At 47.2% G+C, this 19,051-nt stretch overlaps 1 protein-coding gene across 2 annotated transcripts; it reads left to right on the top strand.

Annotated features, from left to right (window-relative positions):
* Positions 1 to 760: 760 nt before the first annotated feature.
* RYBP (ring and YY1 binding protein) lies at positions 761 to 15,167 on the top strand. 2 transcript variants are annotated; one of them, XR_013309101.1, is made up of 5 exons: positions 761 to 1,034; positions 5,291 to 5,419; positions 6,212 to 6,519; positions 11,887 to 12,970; positions 13,308 to 15,167. XR_013309101.1 is itself a non-coding variant. In XM_077639578.1 (4 exons), exons 1-3 carry the CDS (start codon positions 1,009 to 1,011, stop codon positions 6,501 to 6,503), a joined length of 447 nt encoding a protein of 148 aa, XP_077495704.1. In that variant the 5' UTR covers positions 761 to 1,008; the 3' UTR covers positions 6,504 to 6,519; positions 11,887 to 15,167. The 2 variants fall into 2 exon arrangements, 1 of the variants encoding a protein (XP_077495704.1); XM_077639578.1 differs by having other exon boundaries at positions 11,887 to 15,167.
* Positions 15,168 to 19,051: the final 3,884 nt, after the last annotated feature.

Here is a 19,051-nt window from a genome sequence, read left to right as displayed (position 1 = left end):
CTACTGCGAGTAGGATCCATGCATTTGCCGACACAGAATAAGATAGACAGAGTTTTCGTGTGAGGACGGCCGTGATTTCCTGAGCCATTTGTATTTTATACAAACCATGCTGACATGCTCTTAAGGAAGTTGTCATTAATTGTTGTTATCCAGGAGTCTCCACGCGAAGGCACACTCGCACTGGGCGATATATGCCAACAATAGAGAAATGCATGTTTTCTTCCTTCTACTTGCTATTCTGGCAACATCACTTCCTGCAGATTAGCCATTACATGAAATGTCAGGGCCTACCTGTACCTCAGACCCGTCTCTGTTTTTCCTACTTTCCGCCCGTATCGATCGGCGCCTCCTGTATTTATATTTGATTGCGCTGTGTTTCTGGTCTTTTGTTTTGTAGACGGCAGGAAGGGGCGCTGACTATTCTACACAGCTAAAGGAGTAAAAAGCGCTTTGGAAGTCAAGCAGGTACGCTAACAATGTACCAATCAAATCTCGCGCTCTTTGTTGTGTTTTTGCTTTCTTCCCCTCGCCCAGTCACGTTGCTGCATTGTATGCAATATAAGTATTCTACTGAACTTTATACATTTATTATTGCGTTAAAAATAATGCGTTTTACTAGGTAGCTTCAACTTTTTTTTTAAAATGACGAAAGGCGGGAAGAGGATTTTTATTAGTCAACTAGCGCTACGCAAGGAATGAGTGGTCAGAATTTTGACGACAATGCCAAGTCTGAAAGATCAAAACATATGGTCACGTGACTAAAAAGCGCCAGCCATCTTTCATGACGCCGCGTCCCTTATCCTGTGATGCGCCTAATGTGTGTGGAAAGCTGTGGCGTCTCGAGTGGACGACTGCCTCCGAGTCCCATCGTACTGAAAGCGTGTCACCGCCATTCGAAGCAATGGAGCGTCAACAGTTATTTCTACGTTCGTCCTTGCTAGCCCACCAAAACCTGTGCAACCATCACTGCCCAGCCAACCGAAGGAGCGCGGTCTAGGCCCCTAGGCCATGGACTCAAAGAAGAGTCCCAATCGGTGAGTGTGCTGTTTCAAGCTCCAACCAGCCGTCCTAATTAAAAGCGGGATCGAACGTAACTGGTGCACATACTGTACCTGGCTAGCGGACGAGCCCACGGCGGAGCTTGATTGGAGGCCATCGCTCGTCACACCGTCAGAAAAAAAAAAAAGCCTGTTTGTGCGCAAGGCCCCGCTGGCTCGTCGTCATAAGTTAGGATGCGTTCTTTCCTCGTATTTTTTCTCTTTGTTTTTCTGTGTTTCGCCGTGATATATTACAGGCCGAGACTGGGTAGACTGCTTGCGGACATCCAAGTCGGCCTTAATGCTTCGTGAATGAACGCGCTAGTTTGTATTTCTGCCAACTGGGCAAAGGTCGTAATTCATTCTATCGCCGCGACGCTGCTCATTTCTTGCGTGCCGGAGCGGGTGTGTGATAGTTGGTTCGATGGTCGTTGCCCACAGCCGTGTCTCGCTTACGATCCGTGTAATTGAGATAAGCCACTCGCGCGGCTTTCAAGCTCCCTAAAGTCGTATATTCATCGCATCGTTTACGACACGCACCTAATCTAACAGAGTCGCGCGCGTCTTGTTTCTAATGTTGAGCTCTTGACAAGGCCTTCTGTGGCGCCAGCGCGCGCTGTCAGACATTTGGGAAAAGATCGCTGCAGTGTAACGCATGAGACGTTTACAGCCGTATATACCTGTCTTGTAAAATAACCACAAGGCAAACCACCACTCAGTGTGACATGGAGCATTGAATTGCCCTTATCCTGTTCTCAAGACTAGCCGAGGTGTGTAAGGGACCATTGAGCTTAAATCTTAATTGAAAAAGTCGATAAGAGTTCAACTGTGGTGGAGATTTTTTTTAAACAAGGCGCTACACGAACAACACATAAAAGAGGGGACAGTGAGCACAAGCACCACTTCTAACTTTATTTACAACACCGAAGCACACCTTGGTGTGTATTTATAACACGAAAAGACACACCAATGTGTAAGCACTACATTGACAAACTTGTATTAGGCTGAGTTTGATTTCCTGCAAAGACACGATAAGATGGTATTATGTGTTTCAGCAACAACTAAGTGCAAAAAGTTCTGAATGTGGGCTTGCCTCGGTGTTATATGTAATACATGTGCTCCATGTCTCAGAAAGCAGTTGGAATGTGTGCCTATGCTCGTCATTCTTTCTTTGTGTGTTGCTCATGTGGCACCTTATTTAAAAATTAGCATGCAAGACCAACTAGCCCAGCAACATACATTACTGTTGGGGAGAGCGTAAGATATTGGCGGTGATTGCATTTGCCGGTTTACAAAACCTCACTGGTGACAACATGCTCTGTGGTCAGCTTTTTAAGCCATGATTTACATAAGCAGCTACTTGTGGTGGGCTCTTCTGTAGCACTTCTAAGGTTCGAAAGACTTTGACGCAGTATAAACTAGCCGTGTACGCCGAGTGAAATTGTATGGAAGAGTATGCAAGAGTGAAATTTCCAAGCACATAGGTACTAGGGTAAACCAGCTGTGAAGTAACGGGTTACAGTCCAGGGTAAACGACGACTTTGCCCTCAGTGCTGACTGCAACTAGTGCTGATTTACTTAACGAGCCATTGGAGTTGTCGAGAATTTGGACTTGTTGCACAAGTCAGAATACTGCAACACAAAGTTCAGCAAGTTGATGGAGAGATCACTATTGGCTCGGAGAGCAGTATGGGACTATTTTTTCATCCAGGGGTCTACACAGTTGTATCATCATATCTGTTGTTGTGGAGGGATTCTACTGATTGACACAGAATCACGTGAGTGTATCCATTCTGGCCAAACACCTCTATCTACGCTGTGTCCCATGCTTTGAAAGGTATATCTATACAGCCGCTAGGCTCATGCGGCTCAGCTGCGAAGTTGAAAACCATTGCTGACAGTTTTTTTACTAGGGTATCTTCACTACACACTACGTCAAACCGGGAAGAACTACGTTGGTGCATGTCAAATTTTAGTCGTGCACGAGGACTGCAGGCTGCTCACTTGGTGTCTGTTGCTGAGCATGCCTGCTAAATCCAAAGATATGTCCAGGGTAAGAACATCTGTCCAAGCTGTTAGGTGTTGTCAACTGCTTTATTCACCAAGTTATAACTGCATAGTCCGTTCAACTGGACAGGTGACATTGTGTAGTTGTTGAAATGCAAGACTGAGTCCTAGCAGTACTAATGCACACTGAAAACAACTTCATAACCTTTTTTTTTCGGAATCTTGGCACATTTAGACTGCATGTGAAATCATCAGTAAGCCACTGGGGTTGTTGCCAACTGCGTATACAAACAGGGCTGACCCCATGTGGCTGACTTGTACAGTGGGGCACTGCACTTGAGTGTCATTGGTTTCAGCCATTCAGATCATCTCTGAGGCCCCTGAAGAAGAGACTCATAACAGGACCTTCTTTCTTTAAAAGTTTTTCTAGAATGACTCTCATCTGTACGGCTGCTGGCCCGAAAGATGTGGGTTCAATCCCAACCGCAGTGGTCAAATTTCGATGGAGGCGAAATTCTAGAGGCCCGTGTACTGTGCGATGTCAGTGCACTTTAAAGAACCCCAGGTGGTCGAAATCTCCGGTGCCCTTCACTACGGGGTCTCTCATAGTCTGAGTCGCTTTGGGATGTTAAACCACTATAAACCAACCAAACCAACTCTCATCCATATACCATGGTTCCAGTTCTGAGCGTTGCGTCACCTTTAAAACCAAAATTCCATACTGCCACTTGCATGGTGAATAGTAGGGGGTGCTTATGAGCGCATATTTACTTTAGTCATTGCAGGACCCCTTGTGCAAGGGTTAGCAGGTGTAATTGTTTTAGTCCCATCCTGGATCACCCACATGAAAAGCAAGCTACAGGAGCTTCACTTAGTGATGCATGTGAAGGATTGTGTTGGAACAGCTTGCAATAGCCTGCATCATTTTCCTTGTGGCATACAGTCCAGCTCCTCTGCATGCGGTCAGCTTTCCGTGAAAACTTTTGGATAAAGTTGCAGTCAATGTCAGACCTCCCGGGTAAACTGCCGTTGACTGTTGGATTAACTGCTGCAGGTAGTGTAGTGGCAAGACATGCTATTGTGAGCCTTGCTTGGTGATGACAGCCAAGAAGCTTTCGCTTTACATATTTTCATAAGAATATTACCCAAACCATGCAATGACACTCACTTCGGCAGAGTTGGAATTCTGAGTTTTGTCAAACATGCAGAATACGGAGTTGGTCCACCTCTGTTTGCTAACCTTGAGGGAATGATTTTCTGTGTGCTTCAACCACGTCCTTGAGTGGAGTGCTTTGGTGGTGGTACTGGAACATGGCCTCTACACAGCCATTTTAGATTAACCAGGTGTTTACCAATCCATTCGTCATGGTTCCACAAAGTTGCACATGTTGGCATTCATACTATCTGTAGTGATTGAACCTTTTAACTCCCAGTGTCACAAATTAGTGACACACCACTTGCCCACCATGCATGTACTTATTACTGCATGGAGCTTGCGTACGAATTTTGAAGCCAGCATGGTCTCAGTAGCCAGTGCTTTCTGGTCAGTATGTTGGACGTCACTTTAAGGAAGCAGTGTGAAGAGAAGGGAAGTGTGAATGAGAGACTTCCGGCTATGTTTATCAATTTCTCGTCTTATTTTCTGACATATGTTGCAGGGAGAATAGGTAGACGTTTGTTGGATGAAAAGTTGACATTTCTCACAGGGCCTTCAAGTTTGTTTGAAGGCTTCAATTTAGTCTTCTACACAACTTGGTCTAGGCACGCAAAGTGGGTCAAATGCTAATCATTGCTAATTGGCAACATACCGATTTCTCATATTTTAGTGATGGTAACAAACAATTTTCTTGTGGGCTTTTGAATGCGGGTCCGTTAGCTAACATAATGTGGAGGTGAGGATTTTTTTCTTTGATTTCTTCATAATTCAAGCATTAAACGATCGAGATACTTCGTTGCATGTGCAACATTTGGTAGCTTTTTCCAGGCCAAGGACTTGGAAAATACTGCTAAATTAAAATCAGCATTAATTAAGTGTGTTCCGCATTTTTTAAGTGCTGGTATATATAGCAATGCTTGGTTTTCATTTACACTGCAGGGGTTTTCGTCATATTTGCCAATGCCCATTAGTAGATGAGTGATATGTATTCAGGGCCAAACTACTGAGGTGGCTTCCAACTGCATTTCATGTTACTGCTGTTTGCATGCAAAGTGCCAAAGTCTCCACGCCACATTTCGGTTTGGTGTAGGCGCCCCAAGCGACAGGCGCCACCGTCCAAGGAGGACCAGGTGTGGGACTGCAGCGTCTGCACATACCGAAACACTGCGGAAGCTTTCAAGTGTCTCATGTGTGACGTTCGCAAGGGAACATCCACAAGGTGGGTGAATCTTATGCCGTGCATTCCTCTCTTCATTGGTTTGCTTGTTTCAGCCATCCTCATGGTCCTGATGGTCAAAAGAGGGGTATGACAACATTGCAGAGATAAAATAATGTAGTCCTACGAGAAAGGGTGAGAGTAAAAATGACAAGTTATGGCACCATGACAAAGTGGTGTAAGTGTGTAGGAACAGTGCAGAATCCAAACAGTTATTGTTCTGAATAAAAATTTATTCTGTGGCTCTTTCTGGCTCTGTTTCCGTTCGTCCGGCGGCAAAAGACCCATGTGTTAGCGAGATGATTGGATCTGTAAACCTTCCCGCCTGTCGCTTTTAACTTCTGATGTCCTTGTCGATAAAGTCTGGTTGCCGCCATTTTGGACTGAATGGTGGTGTAGCATAGCCTCTGGGACATGCACCCAAAAATCAGTGTTGACGCATGCAACTTACTTGCGAAATTGGCCGGTGGTGGTGCCACCTGTATTTTTGTTTATTGGACTATTCTAGCTAATTAGAGCTCTGTTTTAGTGAGAGTGATTCATTTTTTATTTAATTAGCTCCACGGCACGATTTTGCTGCCTGGTAAAAGGCAGGCAGGTGGTGCCTGGTAAAAGGCAGGCACACGAGTGTGAGGCAGAGAATGAGATGGGCAAGCTAGGTCAAGCAAGTTTGCAGGGATGAGGCGGCCACAGCTTGTTCAGGACTAAGTTTATTGTAGGGAAATGGGAGGGACCGTTGTCCTGCAGTGGACATAGGCTGCTGCTGATGATGATGTGTCCCTTCTTGATCTGCAGAAAGCCGCGCCTGAACGCGCAGCTTGTGGCGCAGCAGCTGGGTCCCAGTAGTGGCCGCCGGGGCTCAAGCAGCCGCCGAGGCTCTGGTGGTCCCGGGGGCGGCTCCAGCGGCCGCTCCCACGGCACAGCACGGCCGCGCCTGAAGAACGTCGACCGCTCCTCAGGCCAGCAGCGAGCGGTGACAGTCAACAACGTCACGGTCATAATCACTGAATTCCAGCCAAAGCGGCTCTCGGACGCCTCCTCTTCCACCGATGGGGCTCACTCGGATGGGCACGTCGAGGGACGCTAGTAGGGACCCCCATCAGGTCAGGAAAACTTGCTGTGGCTTCGAAATTCCTCGCTTTTGATACTTTTGACCGTGTAGTTGCATTTACGTCTCTGTGTTGCAGAGCACAGGAAATGCAGAAAAAAAAAAAACTTGTTTCTTGAAATTGTCAGCAGAACTTGGTGCTGAGCTAGTTTAATGAACACTTTCAAGCAAAATAGCACAGACTAGAGAAAACAAAATATGACGCACAACATAGGACAACACTTGAAACAGAACATCAGAACAAGCCATTTGTTATGTTCTTCTGTGGCTCTGTGTTAGTGCTACTTATTCGAAATTGTCAAGAGCCGAACGGGACTCTTCGGCCACATACTGGTTTCAGTATCTGTGGGCTGTCATGTAACGAAAGTAAAGCAGCTGTCATGGACATAAAATAGGCCGCCACAGTCTGGAAGACTAATTAACGCTGTTAGTTAGCTGTTTGGTTTACTGGAATTGATATGAACGAGATTAAAGGGAGGTACGCCAATAGAAATACGAATATGGCTGCCCAGCGTTCTCGGGCGTATCCGAATATGTCTGTTCTATTGGACTTATTTCCCAGATCTTCTTCGGCCACGATGTAAGATGTTGACGGCTTGGGATCATCCATGTCCTCCTTCAAACACATTGTGGTAGTGAGCGTATCGGCAAAACTAGCGCATCTGAGCGGAGCTCCCTAGGGAGACGGCTCATTACGGATGGATGGATGGAACATAAGAGCGCCCCCTTTGAAACTGTGTGGATTGCCACCATGCTCGGCTACGCGTGCACGCGCGCCGCCTAGCGTCATCTATTAGAGAAATTACGATGCACGTCTTACCTGTTGTCGAGTTACACCCCCTCAAAATGCATCCCAAACGGAATTTGCTTCGTTTGGGGAATCAAGGTGGGCCTAGAGTTTGGCTTGGTGTGTGATATGGTAACGCTTCAATTTGTGATTGCATGTATACAATGTTTACCTATTATTTAATTGTGGTTTTATTTATATACCACAACCCATAGGGCTTTATTTGCCTACCAAATTCGGTACATGTTTGTCTTTGGATGGGTGCCCCTTGTTGTCGGTGTATATATGGCGGAACAAATGTATACATATATAGTGGTCCCGTAACGGAACAGTTTTGCTACCCCTTATAGGATATTTGTTGGGATGGGAGAGCACAACCAATTTTAATGACCGCAATCCTGGATTTTAGAAACTGAAACTGCCGCCGTTTCGTCCCCTCACGTCATACTGACATAGTTCCACCTCTATCCACTATAATTGGCCATGACATCATCATTGGCACGCGGCAGGTGGTTGTTTCTACAATGCTACTGTAGATGGCGCTACAAGTCTCAGTGCGAGATGTGCGCTTTTCTAGTTGCTGCCACAGATGGCGCTGTGATCTCAGGGTAATGTGGTCCTGTGCATGAGACCAGATGTTCAAGCAAGGTTATAAATTAAACAACGTGGCGTAGGGAGGCTAGCTTTGGGAGCACATGGCAATACACCAAATCAAGGGGTACAGGGTGATATGGGATGGGTGTCGTTGAGAGCATAGAAGCTAGCAGTAAGATAGCATTTGTGGAGCGATTGAGAAATATGGGGGAAAAGCAGTGGGCTAGGAAAGTTTTCAGATACCTGTATATAAAGAATGTTGACACGAAATGGAGGAAGTGAACTAGAAAATTGGCGAGCAAATATCTGGACAGCAGTAAGGGGGCAAATCAGCAATTACCGGTTAAGAAAAAGGTTAAAGAAACAGAGAAAGCTCTGTGGAAAACAGAGATGCTGACGAAATCAGCACTGGGAACATACAGGATTTTTAAGCAGGAAATTGCCAAAGAAAATATCTATGATAACTGTAGGGGAAGCTCTTTGTTGTTTGAGGCCAGGATGGGAGTTTTGCGGGCTAAGGCATATAGTCAGGTAGCTCGAGATAAGTTGTGCATTGCATGCGGAGAGGAGGAGGAAATGGCTGAACACTTGATACTTTTCTGTAAGGGCTTCACCCTGCAGTGGAAAGCAGCAGGGCTGATTTATCCAAGGCATTGGGGTTTAAGGACAATGAAAGGAAAGTAGATTTTAAGCGGGTAGAAGTAACCAGGCAAAGGTTATCTGTCTGGTGGCTAAAATCAAGACAAGAGTAAAATTTCATAAGTCATGGCTAGGTGGCTTGAGCCACCGCCCGATTTAAAGGGTTCAGCCGTATCCATCCATCCATCCATCCATGTTGCAGACTCCACGAAATCTCGAAACGGGATGAGTAGCTGCTGCCACAGATGGCGCTGTGATCTTGTCTTGGTAGCAGAACCCACAAAATCTCGAAACGTAATGAGTAAGAGCTAACGCTGTTAAAACTGTTAACGTGTTGTTTGCAGTTCCCTGTTCCCAGCGTTGTCCTGTGTTCTTCTCCTGGTGTCTCGTACTTTCGCTGGTGAAATTATGTCTTAAATACACCAACTGGCTCACATGGTCACCTTGTTACTGTGTTCTTCTTCTCCTGGTGTCTCGTACTTTCGCTGGTGAAATTATGTCTTCTCACTGACTTTGCTGTTTGAGACAGGAGAATGTGCTTAGAACGTTGGTAGTGTGGCAGTGGCGTAAACATCGGCCAGCCTTGCGTGCAAGGGGCCCATGGCTCGGTCCTAGCGCTGCTGCAATTCTTCATCGGTGAATGCGACTGTTGAGGAAGCTGCCTTTGCCTGGCTGTTCCTCCTACAACCTTCACGGTGCGAGGTGGTGGAGCTGCCTCGCTACTCCATCACACCCATAAAAAATGTCATTATTGCATGTGAGGAGGCTTAATCACACAAACAATGGCATGTGATGAGCATTCACTTTTGGCGCACTGGAACGGCAGAACAACATGGGCAGAAGCGAAGAAAACGGCTCAACGAAGCCCAAGCGGCGAGTGAAAAAAAAAAGGGAGGGGGGGGGGGGGGGGGAGGGAAATCTAATCACTAATCAGCGCCCAAATTGTTCTCAGCTGCGTTAGGTTGGCTGGTTGGTTTAGGTGCCCTCACTGCAGGCTGGCGTGAAGCTCAGAAAAGCGAAATTGAAATTAAACGGTTGGACTGTTCTCGGATATGGGCCATCCGTTTTTCGTCACATCGGCCGTCTCATGCATGTCAGAGGTGCGAGAGCGACTATGCATCTTGGAGCTCAGGTTATGAGTAGGGCTGCTTTGATGATCCCTTGTCGTGCCTGTTTGGCCTTTCGGGAGCCCGTTCTGATTAATTGGTGCAAGAGAACATAGCGTTCAAGTTAGATTGTCCGGCAGCACAGATTTGCAGTGGCATTGGCCGAGTCCGAGCCAGCAGTTCGAATCAAATAAAATCAGATCAAATTTATTTTCAACATTGGTACAATGTTGATGGCTTTCCTGACATAAAGCTGTGAACAGAGATTGACAAGGTCAGGGAGCCATTTTGGCAGCAGCGACTTCACATACACACTACAATGGTTCAAATACAAGTGAAAGTTGCAATAGAATACACACAATGACCTTACACAGGACAATAGTTAAAATGCAAGTGAATGTTACAATAGAATACATGCACTCCATTCATCAACATAGTGTAGCTACAAAAGAGAAAACAATCTGCACAACAATAAAACTGCGCTACAGACAAATGGAATTAGTACTATGAAGCGTTTTACATGTGAGATCCCGATGAGAAGACAAACAACACACTCACTCCGTATGCCCAATCACACAATTTCCACGGCAAAATCAGAACTGAGTACTAAGAAAATTTCCCATAAACAAATATGTCACGCAATGCTCTACGAGTTAGGTCAGTGGAACCAGAAAAATGTGTTTTCAGCTTGTTTAGTGGAAATGGTGCATTGTACGTTAATGTTTGCAGAAGATAATTTGTGTGCTGCCGCGACACTGCCGCAGTTCCTTCAGGAACTGCTGGTAAGGTATTCTTGAAAAGCGCAGCAGGTATAGTAGACGGTAATTGTAAATTTGTTCGATACTAACCAACTTGAACTGAGCAAACAGGTCATGAGTGGGGTGACAGTATTAAACATTAGCAATGCGGCGGACAGCTTTCTTTTCGAGCCTGTGTAGTACAGTTATGTTTTTTTTAGTAGTCGTGGCCCAAATTAGCGTGCAGTAGTTAATGATCTGGATTTCTGAATTAATGGGGGCCAAATTATAGCTCTTACTATATATATGGGTCCGTATTACTGTACAAATGCTTGAATGGGCCCATAAAGTAAAAACACACCAATTAGGTAATGAGCGGCATTTATTGTACATTCAGTCGTCACTTGTAGAGGCTTCAGTCTCCGAGCTGGTGGTGCGTTCTGGCGCATGCTTATTCTAACCACAAGAAGTCGTACAGCATGCCCGTTGTCATTGCATATCCATTGTTCCACACTTCCATCACATCACAGAGCAGCTCTTCTTCTAGATCGGGAAACTTGCATGGCTTGCCTCGGAAAGCGCACTTTTTGTAGCTTGTGCTCCTTAATGCACCCTTTTGGTTGCATCACCATCGGACGCACTTCTCGTCCACGTCGAATTTCCTGCCCACCGCACACTTGTCATGGTAAACTCCCAGCCATGTAGCTATTAAGGTGCTTGCCTATTGTGCTAAAATTGCAACGCTCGGCAGCAGCACATGAAAACCACATCTATAGCGAATTATCATGCTACCACAACTCCCGTGCTTTTGACAGCCACAAAAAGCTGAAGCTGGCGACATTGATGCTAATATGGATAGCCGGGGCTCACAGCAGAGGAAAAAGTTGACTGTGATGATGATGACCCATGGCCTGTGGTGTCATCTGTGGGCTGCACCTGGAAACTCCTGTGAACGTGCATTTCCAAGGCTATTCTCACATGGGTCCTGGAAAGTTTGGGTGTGACCCTTGCATGGATCCTTTTCTTTTTTAATATTTCCTTGGGGAAAACAGCGTGCAGCCCTTACACAGGTTTATATGGTATGAATGGGTTTTCAAGGTAATTTGTAGATTACAAGTACCTTCCGTAAACTGGAGGGCTGGAAGTGGACATGGAAGAGCCCAAGTTGGGAAATAAAATGAAATTAGTAACATAACCCTTGCTCATGCTGGCATCGTGCTGGATTTGGAGGTGCTTGGCAATATGAGGTGTAGCAGCTATAGGATGGTAAGGTCTAGAGGTAGTGTAGACTTGAATACGGAATGGTGAAATGTGGTCAGGAAGAAGCACTTCCATCAATTAGAGGCAAGAGGGATTTTTTTATTTTCTGATCTCCCTGTTGCCATCCTAGCAGCAGATGGTTTTTTTGCCAGTGAGTAAGACTTGCCGAATGGTGGCCACAGCATTGCGGAAATGGTAGCTGTTAACACTGTGTAACTTTGATTCAACCATGCACGCAGGTGTTGCCAAACGGAACGTTGCCGGCCACTCGTGTGTTCTTCAGCTACTCTCCATCATGTCAAGCCCCCACCCCACACCAAGCCAACCAGCTTTGGTGGTGCTCCATGCGTGAAACTTGCTCCGGTGACTTAGTGTGAATGACTACTGGTGCTGCGACCTTTTAGTTTGTGGCCGTGCTTATGACAAGGAACTTGCAGGTGTATCAAGGTAGACTGGTGCTTGGAACGGGACACTTGTGCCGTGGAAACTCCAGGATCATCACCTCAACAAATGGAACAAACGGCTGTTGGAGTAGTGTTCGAGTTAATGACACGCACTGCCGTGCACGTGTCGTGCTTCGTGTGACCCGCAGTCCACAAGTGCCAGGAGGAGGATGCTTGCAGGGACTTGCTGATTGGTGTTATGTGTTATCGTTATCTGAGAAGAGGAGGCTGACGTCACCATGCCTACATTGACCGACTACCGTTACATTTCTGCATAGACTGGTTGATGGAGGGTGTGGGTTCATCGTAGGGCATCGATGCACTCTGTCACTGTGAACCACAACACTGGTCAGCACCGAGATGCATCCTGAGAGCACGTGCAGCGCTGAAGGTTGCGGGTCATGCCGAGCGGCGATGGTGCACTCCTTCAGTAATTATATCCAGCTATAATCGGTTTCCCAGTGTTTCCCATTTCCGCAATGTGTGCACGCTCGACCATTGGTGGCTGAGGAGGATCGCTACGACTTCCAACTGGAAAATAGAGTTCTGTGGGGATCAAGGTGACTGTGTATGCTGACAGCCCATGACCGTCACTGCGTAGCAAGTGTTGATGCGGTTTTCTCATACATGGCATCGTCATGCTGTTGCTCACCCCGTATCAAAGGCTAGAAAAATGCAGGTATTCTATCCCTCATTATCTATGAGGATTGGCAAGGACTTATTGATGCTTTTGAACTGGTTATAAAACTTCTGCCTAACACTATGTGGAAGTTTCATATGACTCTTGGAGTAGTAAGGGAATAATTACTCCTTGGCATCCATCCAAGCGCATCCATACGACTACAAAGGAAAGCTAAACAGCTCTCTCAGAAACCTCGCAGTTAAAGAAAAATTCGTCCTGGTCCGGGGTTCGAACCCGGGACCACAGCTTCGCCGGAGCAGTCGCTCTGTCAACTGAGATAACAGGGAGGGCAAGCTTATGGTAGGGCGAGAGCGAATTGATCAATAACTCCAAGTGGGAACAGTGTTGCTGAAGTAAGTAATTACTCCCTTTTTACAAATTTACTCCACCTTGGGGGATTCCCGTAAACAATTGAGCAACACTGTTCCCACTTCGAGTTATTGATCAATACGCTCTCGCCCTACCATAAGCTTGCTGTCCCGGTTAGCTCAGTTGGTAGAGCGACTGCTCCGGTAATCCCGGGTTTGAACCCCAGACCAGGACGAATTTTTCTTTAACTGCGAGGTTTCTGAGAAAGCTGTTTAGCTTTCCTTTGTAGCCGTATGGCTATGCTTGGGTAGATGCCAATAAGTAATTACTCCCTTATTTCAAGTTTACTCCACCTTGGGGGATTCCTCTATAAACATTTGAGCAACTCTTCGAGTAACTTGCCACATTGACTGAAATGTGCACTTTTTTATTTGAATAGATTTACTTCAGTGACCACTGAGTTTTGTCATCCAGTGAATGAAACACTGGCAAATGCTGTATAAAAGGGCGGAACATTAATCTAAATTGGTGTCTTTCTTGTGCAGAAAAGAAGCTGTTCTCATCTACATAACTGTGTACCCCTATTAGCTTGGCTGTGCTAGCATAGCTCTCTTCTTTTGTATGCAATGGTTTCGTCAAAGGGTCAGGTTGCACCTCCAATGGTGGCCACATCTGTCCCTAAGCCGCCGTGGTGGCTGAGTGGTTATGGCGCTCGGCTGCTGGCCCGGAAGACGCGGGTTCGATCCCGGCCACGGCGGTCGGATTTCGATGGAGGCGAAATTCTAGAGGCCCGTGTACTGTGCGATGTCAGTGCACGTTAAAGAACCCCAGGTGGTCGAAATTTCCGGAGCCCTTCCCTACGGCGTCTCTCATAGCCTGAGTCGCTTTGGGACATTAAAACCCCCTTAAACCTAAACATCTGTCCCTACATGAAAGTTTGGCAGAAGTTTTATGACCTCTTAAACCCGCTATCAAAAGACCCTGGCATTTTTTTATTACGTATGTGATCGCTTGGGCTCTCCATTTCGGCAGGCTGGCTAGCACTGCCGAAAGGTTGGCAGTCGCAAAATGCTTGCACTACATTCGGCCTCTCGCCAGCGGCACATTTAGCAGCTCCAGCCACTTTCCTTACACTGCCCAAGTATTCCAATCTCATTTTTCTAATCCTGTCCCTATCCCGTTCAGTACCGTTTCATTCCATTTTTTTTTTTTTAGCAGCAGAAGGTTAATGCTACTCTTGTTCATCTGCTCATCACTTTGTCATCTTGCCGTTGTCGCGTTTCCTTGAGGCGTGGGTGATTTGTGCCACTCATGAGCTCCTCTATGGACTCGCTCGTGTCTGTTGACATTTCATCCTTGCTCTGTAGCTGCACCACCACTGCTGCGACCACTGCTAGGCTTGGCTTGCATGACAGTGCATATGTTGGGCATGAAATGACAGCAATTCAGTGTGTTCAAGTAGTTATAAAGGTGCAATTAACAAGGCAAAATTAGGCATGTCAATGGATCTCGTGTAAACAGAGGTGCTACCGAGATCTCTTTATGTGCCCTGTGTCGGCTGTGTGTGCTGCACAGCATGCCACTGTCTCGCATTGCAGCATGTGTGGCCCGCTCAAGATTGTGCATTGCGAGAAATAAAAGGCTATATGCCTCGCAGTGCCCTTTTCTGGTCATGGGGGTAAAAACTCGTCGAGGTATTCTGTCGAGAGCCCTGCTGCAGTGCAGGAAATTATTTATTGCCTCGGGACAGGACCTCTCCGGCTGTACACAGTGCACTAGGGCTGTGCTGAGCGCTCTATCAGCGTGCCACTGAAGCGACATCTGACAGCTGCTGGATTTGAAGTACAGTGCCCATGTCTGTACAGTGTGTTGCGACTGCATGGTTGTGTTTGCTCACAAGTGCTGCCGTGAAGTTCAGAATCTAATGCCGGCTGTAGTTTGCTTTGCATTGCAGAGTGCTTTCGACCAGACTGGTGCACTCTGTACGGCTTATGAGCTTGTTTCACTGTGGACCTCGGGGCTCCATCACAGATTGTACAGGGCGAGAGTTTTTAGAAGCAGAAAATAAAGATTTTTTTACACTGCCCGTCCTGCTGCCTCGCATTCGCACTCTGTGTGCTGTTTGACTGCTCTGAGCATATTTCTGTTCAGCCAACGTAAACTGCTTAATGGAGGCTTTGAATAGTGGCTAGGCTTGTCAAATGGAAGTTCCGCTCTGAACCATGTCTAGTGAAGGTATTCTGAAATTTAAGCTGCTGTCACCTTCTTTTCGCGCAGACACCCTTACAGCATGTGGGGGTAGTGGTCTCGGTCACAGAGGAGATGCCGTCGACTCAGCATGGCAAGCTCAGCCGGAGACCAGCTACCAAGTGACAAGGGGGGTGGTCGTTTGGTGCCCAGCTTTCGCCGGTCCCAAGCCAGAGAATGATTTGGAGCCAAAAGTTCACAAACTAAACAGTTTATACAGTAAAAAGACATTACAGAGAATTTTACTGTCACTCGTACGAGCACATACTAAGTGGTTTACAATACAATGCAACTCTTGCAAAGTAACACTCGAGAGGGATTACAATAGAGTAAAACTCCTTGCACCTAAAGTGCACCAATACAGGAGAGACAACACAATTTGTTCACTGGGCACTGCGACAGTCCGGCGACCTGCCTAACACGGCGGAGCCATCCCGCAGGTTGGCACACGCTGCCTTGCTGGTTCGTGGCTGGGCAAGTGGCGTTCTCTCGGGAGTTGAGCGGGCGTGCTTCTCTGAAGCTTAAACGGTGGCTTGGGCTGGCAGACAGCGCTCAACGCCCTTCATTTATAGGCGCGCACATACAATATCAACTGTACAATTTCCCTTTGGCGCCGGGTGTGCGACCCCATTGGTCAAGCGCGGAAACCGGATTCGAGAACATTGCAGGGCCTTCTCGTGACGCGCCGCCACCTGCTTGAGAGGGAAGGGGAGAGGGCATCACTTAGCACGGTCAGGGCTACGCCGACAATGAGTAGAAATTACTCGGACGTTCTGGAAAAATCGACGACTCGCGTGACCATGTTCCCTTTGGCGCCGCGCCGGCGAGCAAAGTGGAAACGGGGATTTCTGTCTCCAGTTTTCCAGCTGATGCCTCCCTTTCTTGTCTGACGGTAGGTTTCGAACCAACCACCTCCCGCCTCCGAGGCGGGCGACCAAGGCACTAGGCCACCCGTCGCCTCCCACACCCGCCCCTAAAAGTGGAAAGGGTCACACCTGTCAACCGAGGCAGGTGGTGCCAACTGCATCAAATAAGAGCTAGCGCTCTAACATTTGTATGAAGGGCGACTGTGAAGACCGGACTCCGATAGCTTCTGCGGGCCTGCGCGACTGGCTCTTTTCAGTTTTTCGCAAGAAAATGCCTCCACTTGCAAGAGCGTAGCCCTTTCGTGGGGGCTACAATGCATGGCTGATAAGCTAAGCGCGTGTTAATGCAAGGAAAAGGTTTGGTAGTGCGGCACCGGGATTAGACGTACAGTATTGTGCATACCAGGGTGAGCGCTTAGTATGGTCTATTTCATTTTTTAGTCTCGCCATTGCGGCTCTTCAACGTTCACTTAATTCCTGTTCTTTCGTTTCCGTATATTATTTCTCTCTACGAATTCTACTAACAACTCTCCCCTGCTATTCCTGGACCCTATGCCATAGCTGCCCACCGCGTGGTCTCCGGCCTGTTTCTTGCCTACTTTCGCATTGGAGTCGCCCACTGGTGCAGTATACTGTGCTTTTACTTCTTTCATTGGCGATTCCAAGTCTTCAACGAGGCTTTCAACGATCTTGTCATCATGGCTGGGTGTAGGCACGTAGGCCTGCACCACCTTCAGTTTGCACCTCTCATTAAGTCTATATAGTTACGATAGATCATTGCTGCCATCCTCCTGTTAATACTATAGAACTCCTCTCTGTTACCAGCTGTATCCTGATTGATGAGGAAACCCGCATTTAGTTCTCATCTGTCCACTAATCCACGATAACACAGTATGCGCCTGCCCCTTCATCTGTCCTAACCTCACTAAGCCATGTGAGATCCCATCTGATACCCTCTAGTTTCTCGAACAGCACTGCTAGGCTAACCTCACTGGATTAGGTTCAATAGTTCAATGCTGCCAGGCTCAGATTTCAATGGCGGCTTGTCCGGAGCCAGTGCTTCTCAGCACCCTCCGCTGTTTCACAGGTCTGACCGCCGCCCTGGTCAGTTGTTCCGCAGCCGCTGGGGACTGACGAGGGCCGAGCGTTAATTGGTTTGTTCATTGAAGGTTGTGGCCAAGTAATACACCAGGGTGGCCAAATCCTGCTTTGCTTAAGGAGGGAGTGGGTTGTCGGTCCTGGTCACCAAGATCAGGCAGTTCACCTGGTGGATAATTGCACGTGAGGCGGATTCTATATACCTGTACCATATATATACCATGTTTTTTTGCGAACATTTATTACTGCCCCGGTCCACTTTGTCGTTCCTAAACCCTGGTGTTTCAGGACGTGCCGCAGTCGTGTAGCGCCATCTAGCCGAGTGCCAGTATACTCCGAGGGGTTCTGCGCCGCCAGCCCAGTGATTCTTACACCGTCTGCACGATCATCATCATCAGCCTGACTACGCCCACTACAGGGCAAAGGCCTCTCCCATGTCTCTCCAATTGACCCTGTCCTTTGCCAGCTGTGTCCACCGTATCCCCGCAAACTTCTTTATCTCATCCGCCCACCTAACTTTCTGCCGCGCCCTGCTACACTTGCCGTCTCTTGGAATCCCCTCCGTTACCCTTGGACCAACGGTTATCCTGCCTTCGCGTTACATGCTCTGCCCAAGCCCATTTCTCTCTCTTGATTTCGACCTAGATGGCATTAACCCACGTTGGTTACTTCACCCACTCTACCCGCTTCTAGTCTCTTAACGTACGTTACACCTATCAATTTTCTTTCTGTAGCTCGCTGCGTCGTCCTTAACTTAAGCTGAACCATTTTCCTTAGCCACCATGTTTCTCCCCCTTAGGTGCGTACCGGTAAGGTTTCTCTTTGACGAATATTGGGAAAACTGCCATACATGATCTGAGAGAACCTGCCATATTCGTTGCACCCCATTCCTGTTCTTCCTGTCATGATCCGGATCAGTGGTCACTTCGTTGACGCTTTGGGAGGGGTTTGCTTTTCATTCTTCCTTCTTGCTTCAGATTGCGGGGCCCCGCCTCAGGTGGGTCCCGTCGTTGGCCGCTAAACGTGACAGATCTGGAACTTAATCTAGATTTTGACCCGCCGCGGTGGCTCAGTGGTTAGGGCGCTCGGCTACTGATCCGGAGTTCCCGGGTACGAACCCGACCGCGGCGGCTGCGTTTTTATGGAGGAAAAACGCCAAGGCGCCCGTGTGCTGTGCGATGGTGCACGTTAAAGATCCCCAGGTGGTCGAAATTATTCCGGAGCTTTCCACTACGGCACCTCTTTCTTCCTTTCTTCTCTCACTCCCTCCTTTATCCCTTCCCTTACGGCGCGGTTCAGGTGTCCAACAATATATGAGACAGATACCGCGCCTTTTTGCTTTCCCGAAAAAACGAATTATTATTATTATTATTATTATTATTATTATTATTATTATTATTATTATTATTATTATTATTATTATTATTATTATTATTATCTAGACTTTGACTTCGTTGTTCTTCTGCCTGGCAAGCTGTCGCGCCTGCTTGTGCTTTGGGTTGTTGTTGTTGTTGCCTAAAAAACGATAGGGCATACCCACAGTGGGGGATTGGCCAGGGTTTGGTGCAGACCCAAACAGGAAAAAGCTCATCCAGGTTTATCTGGATGGTTTATCTGGTTTATCCAGGTTCTTTGGGTGTTCGCACCATGCCATAGGCTATTTTAATTTCTTCTTTTTTTCGCAATCCTTGATACTGGCTTGGTCTACAGAGGACGACGGAGAAGAAAAGCGTCGCCATATTGTTTTCACTTGGTGCGA

The sequence above is a fragment of the Amblyomma americanum genome, chromosome 10 (genome assembly GCF_052857255.1).
Source record: "Amblyomma americanum isolate KBUSLIRL-KWMA chromosome 10, ASM5285725v1, whole genome shotgun sequence".
Taxonomy (NCBI): Eukaryota; Metazoa; Arthropoda; class Arachnida; order Ixodida; family Ixodidae; genus Amblyomma; species Amblyomma americanum.
This window is presented reverse-complemented; position numbering and strand designations above follow the sequence as displayed.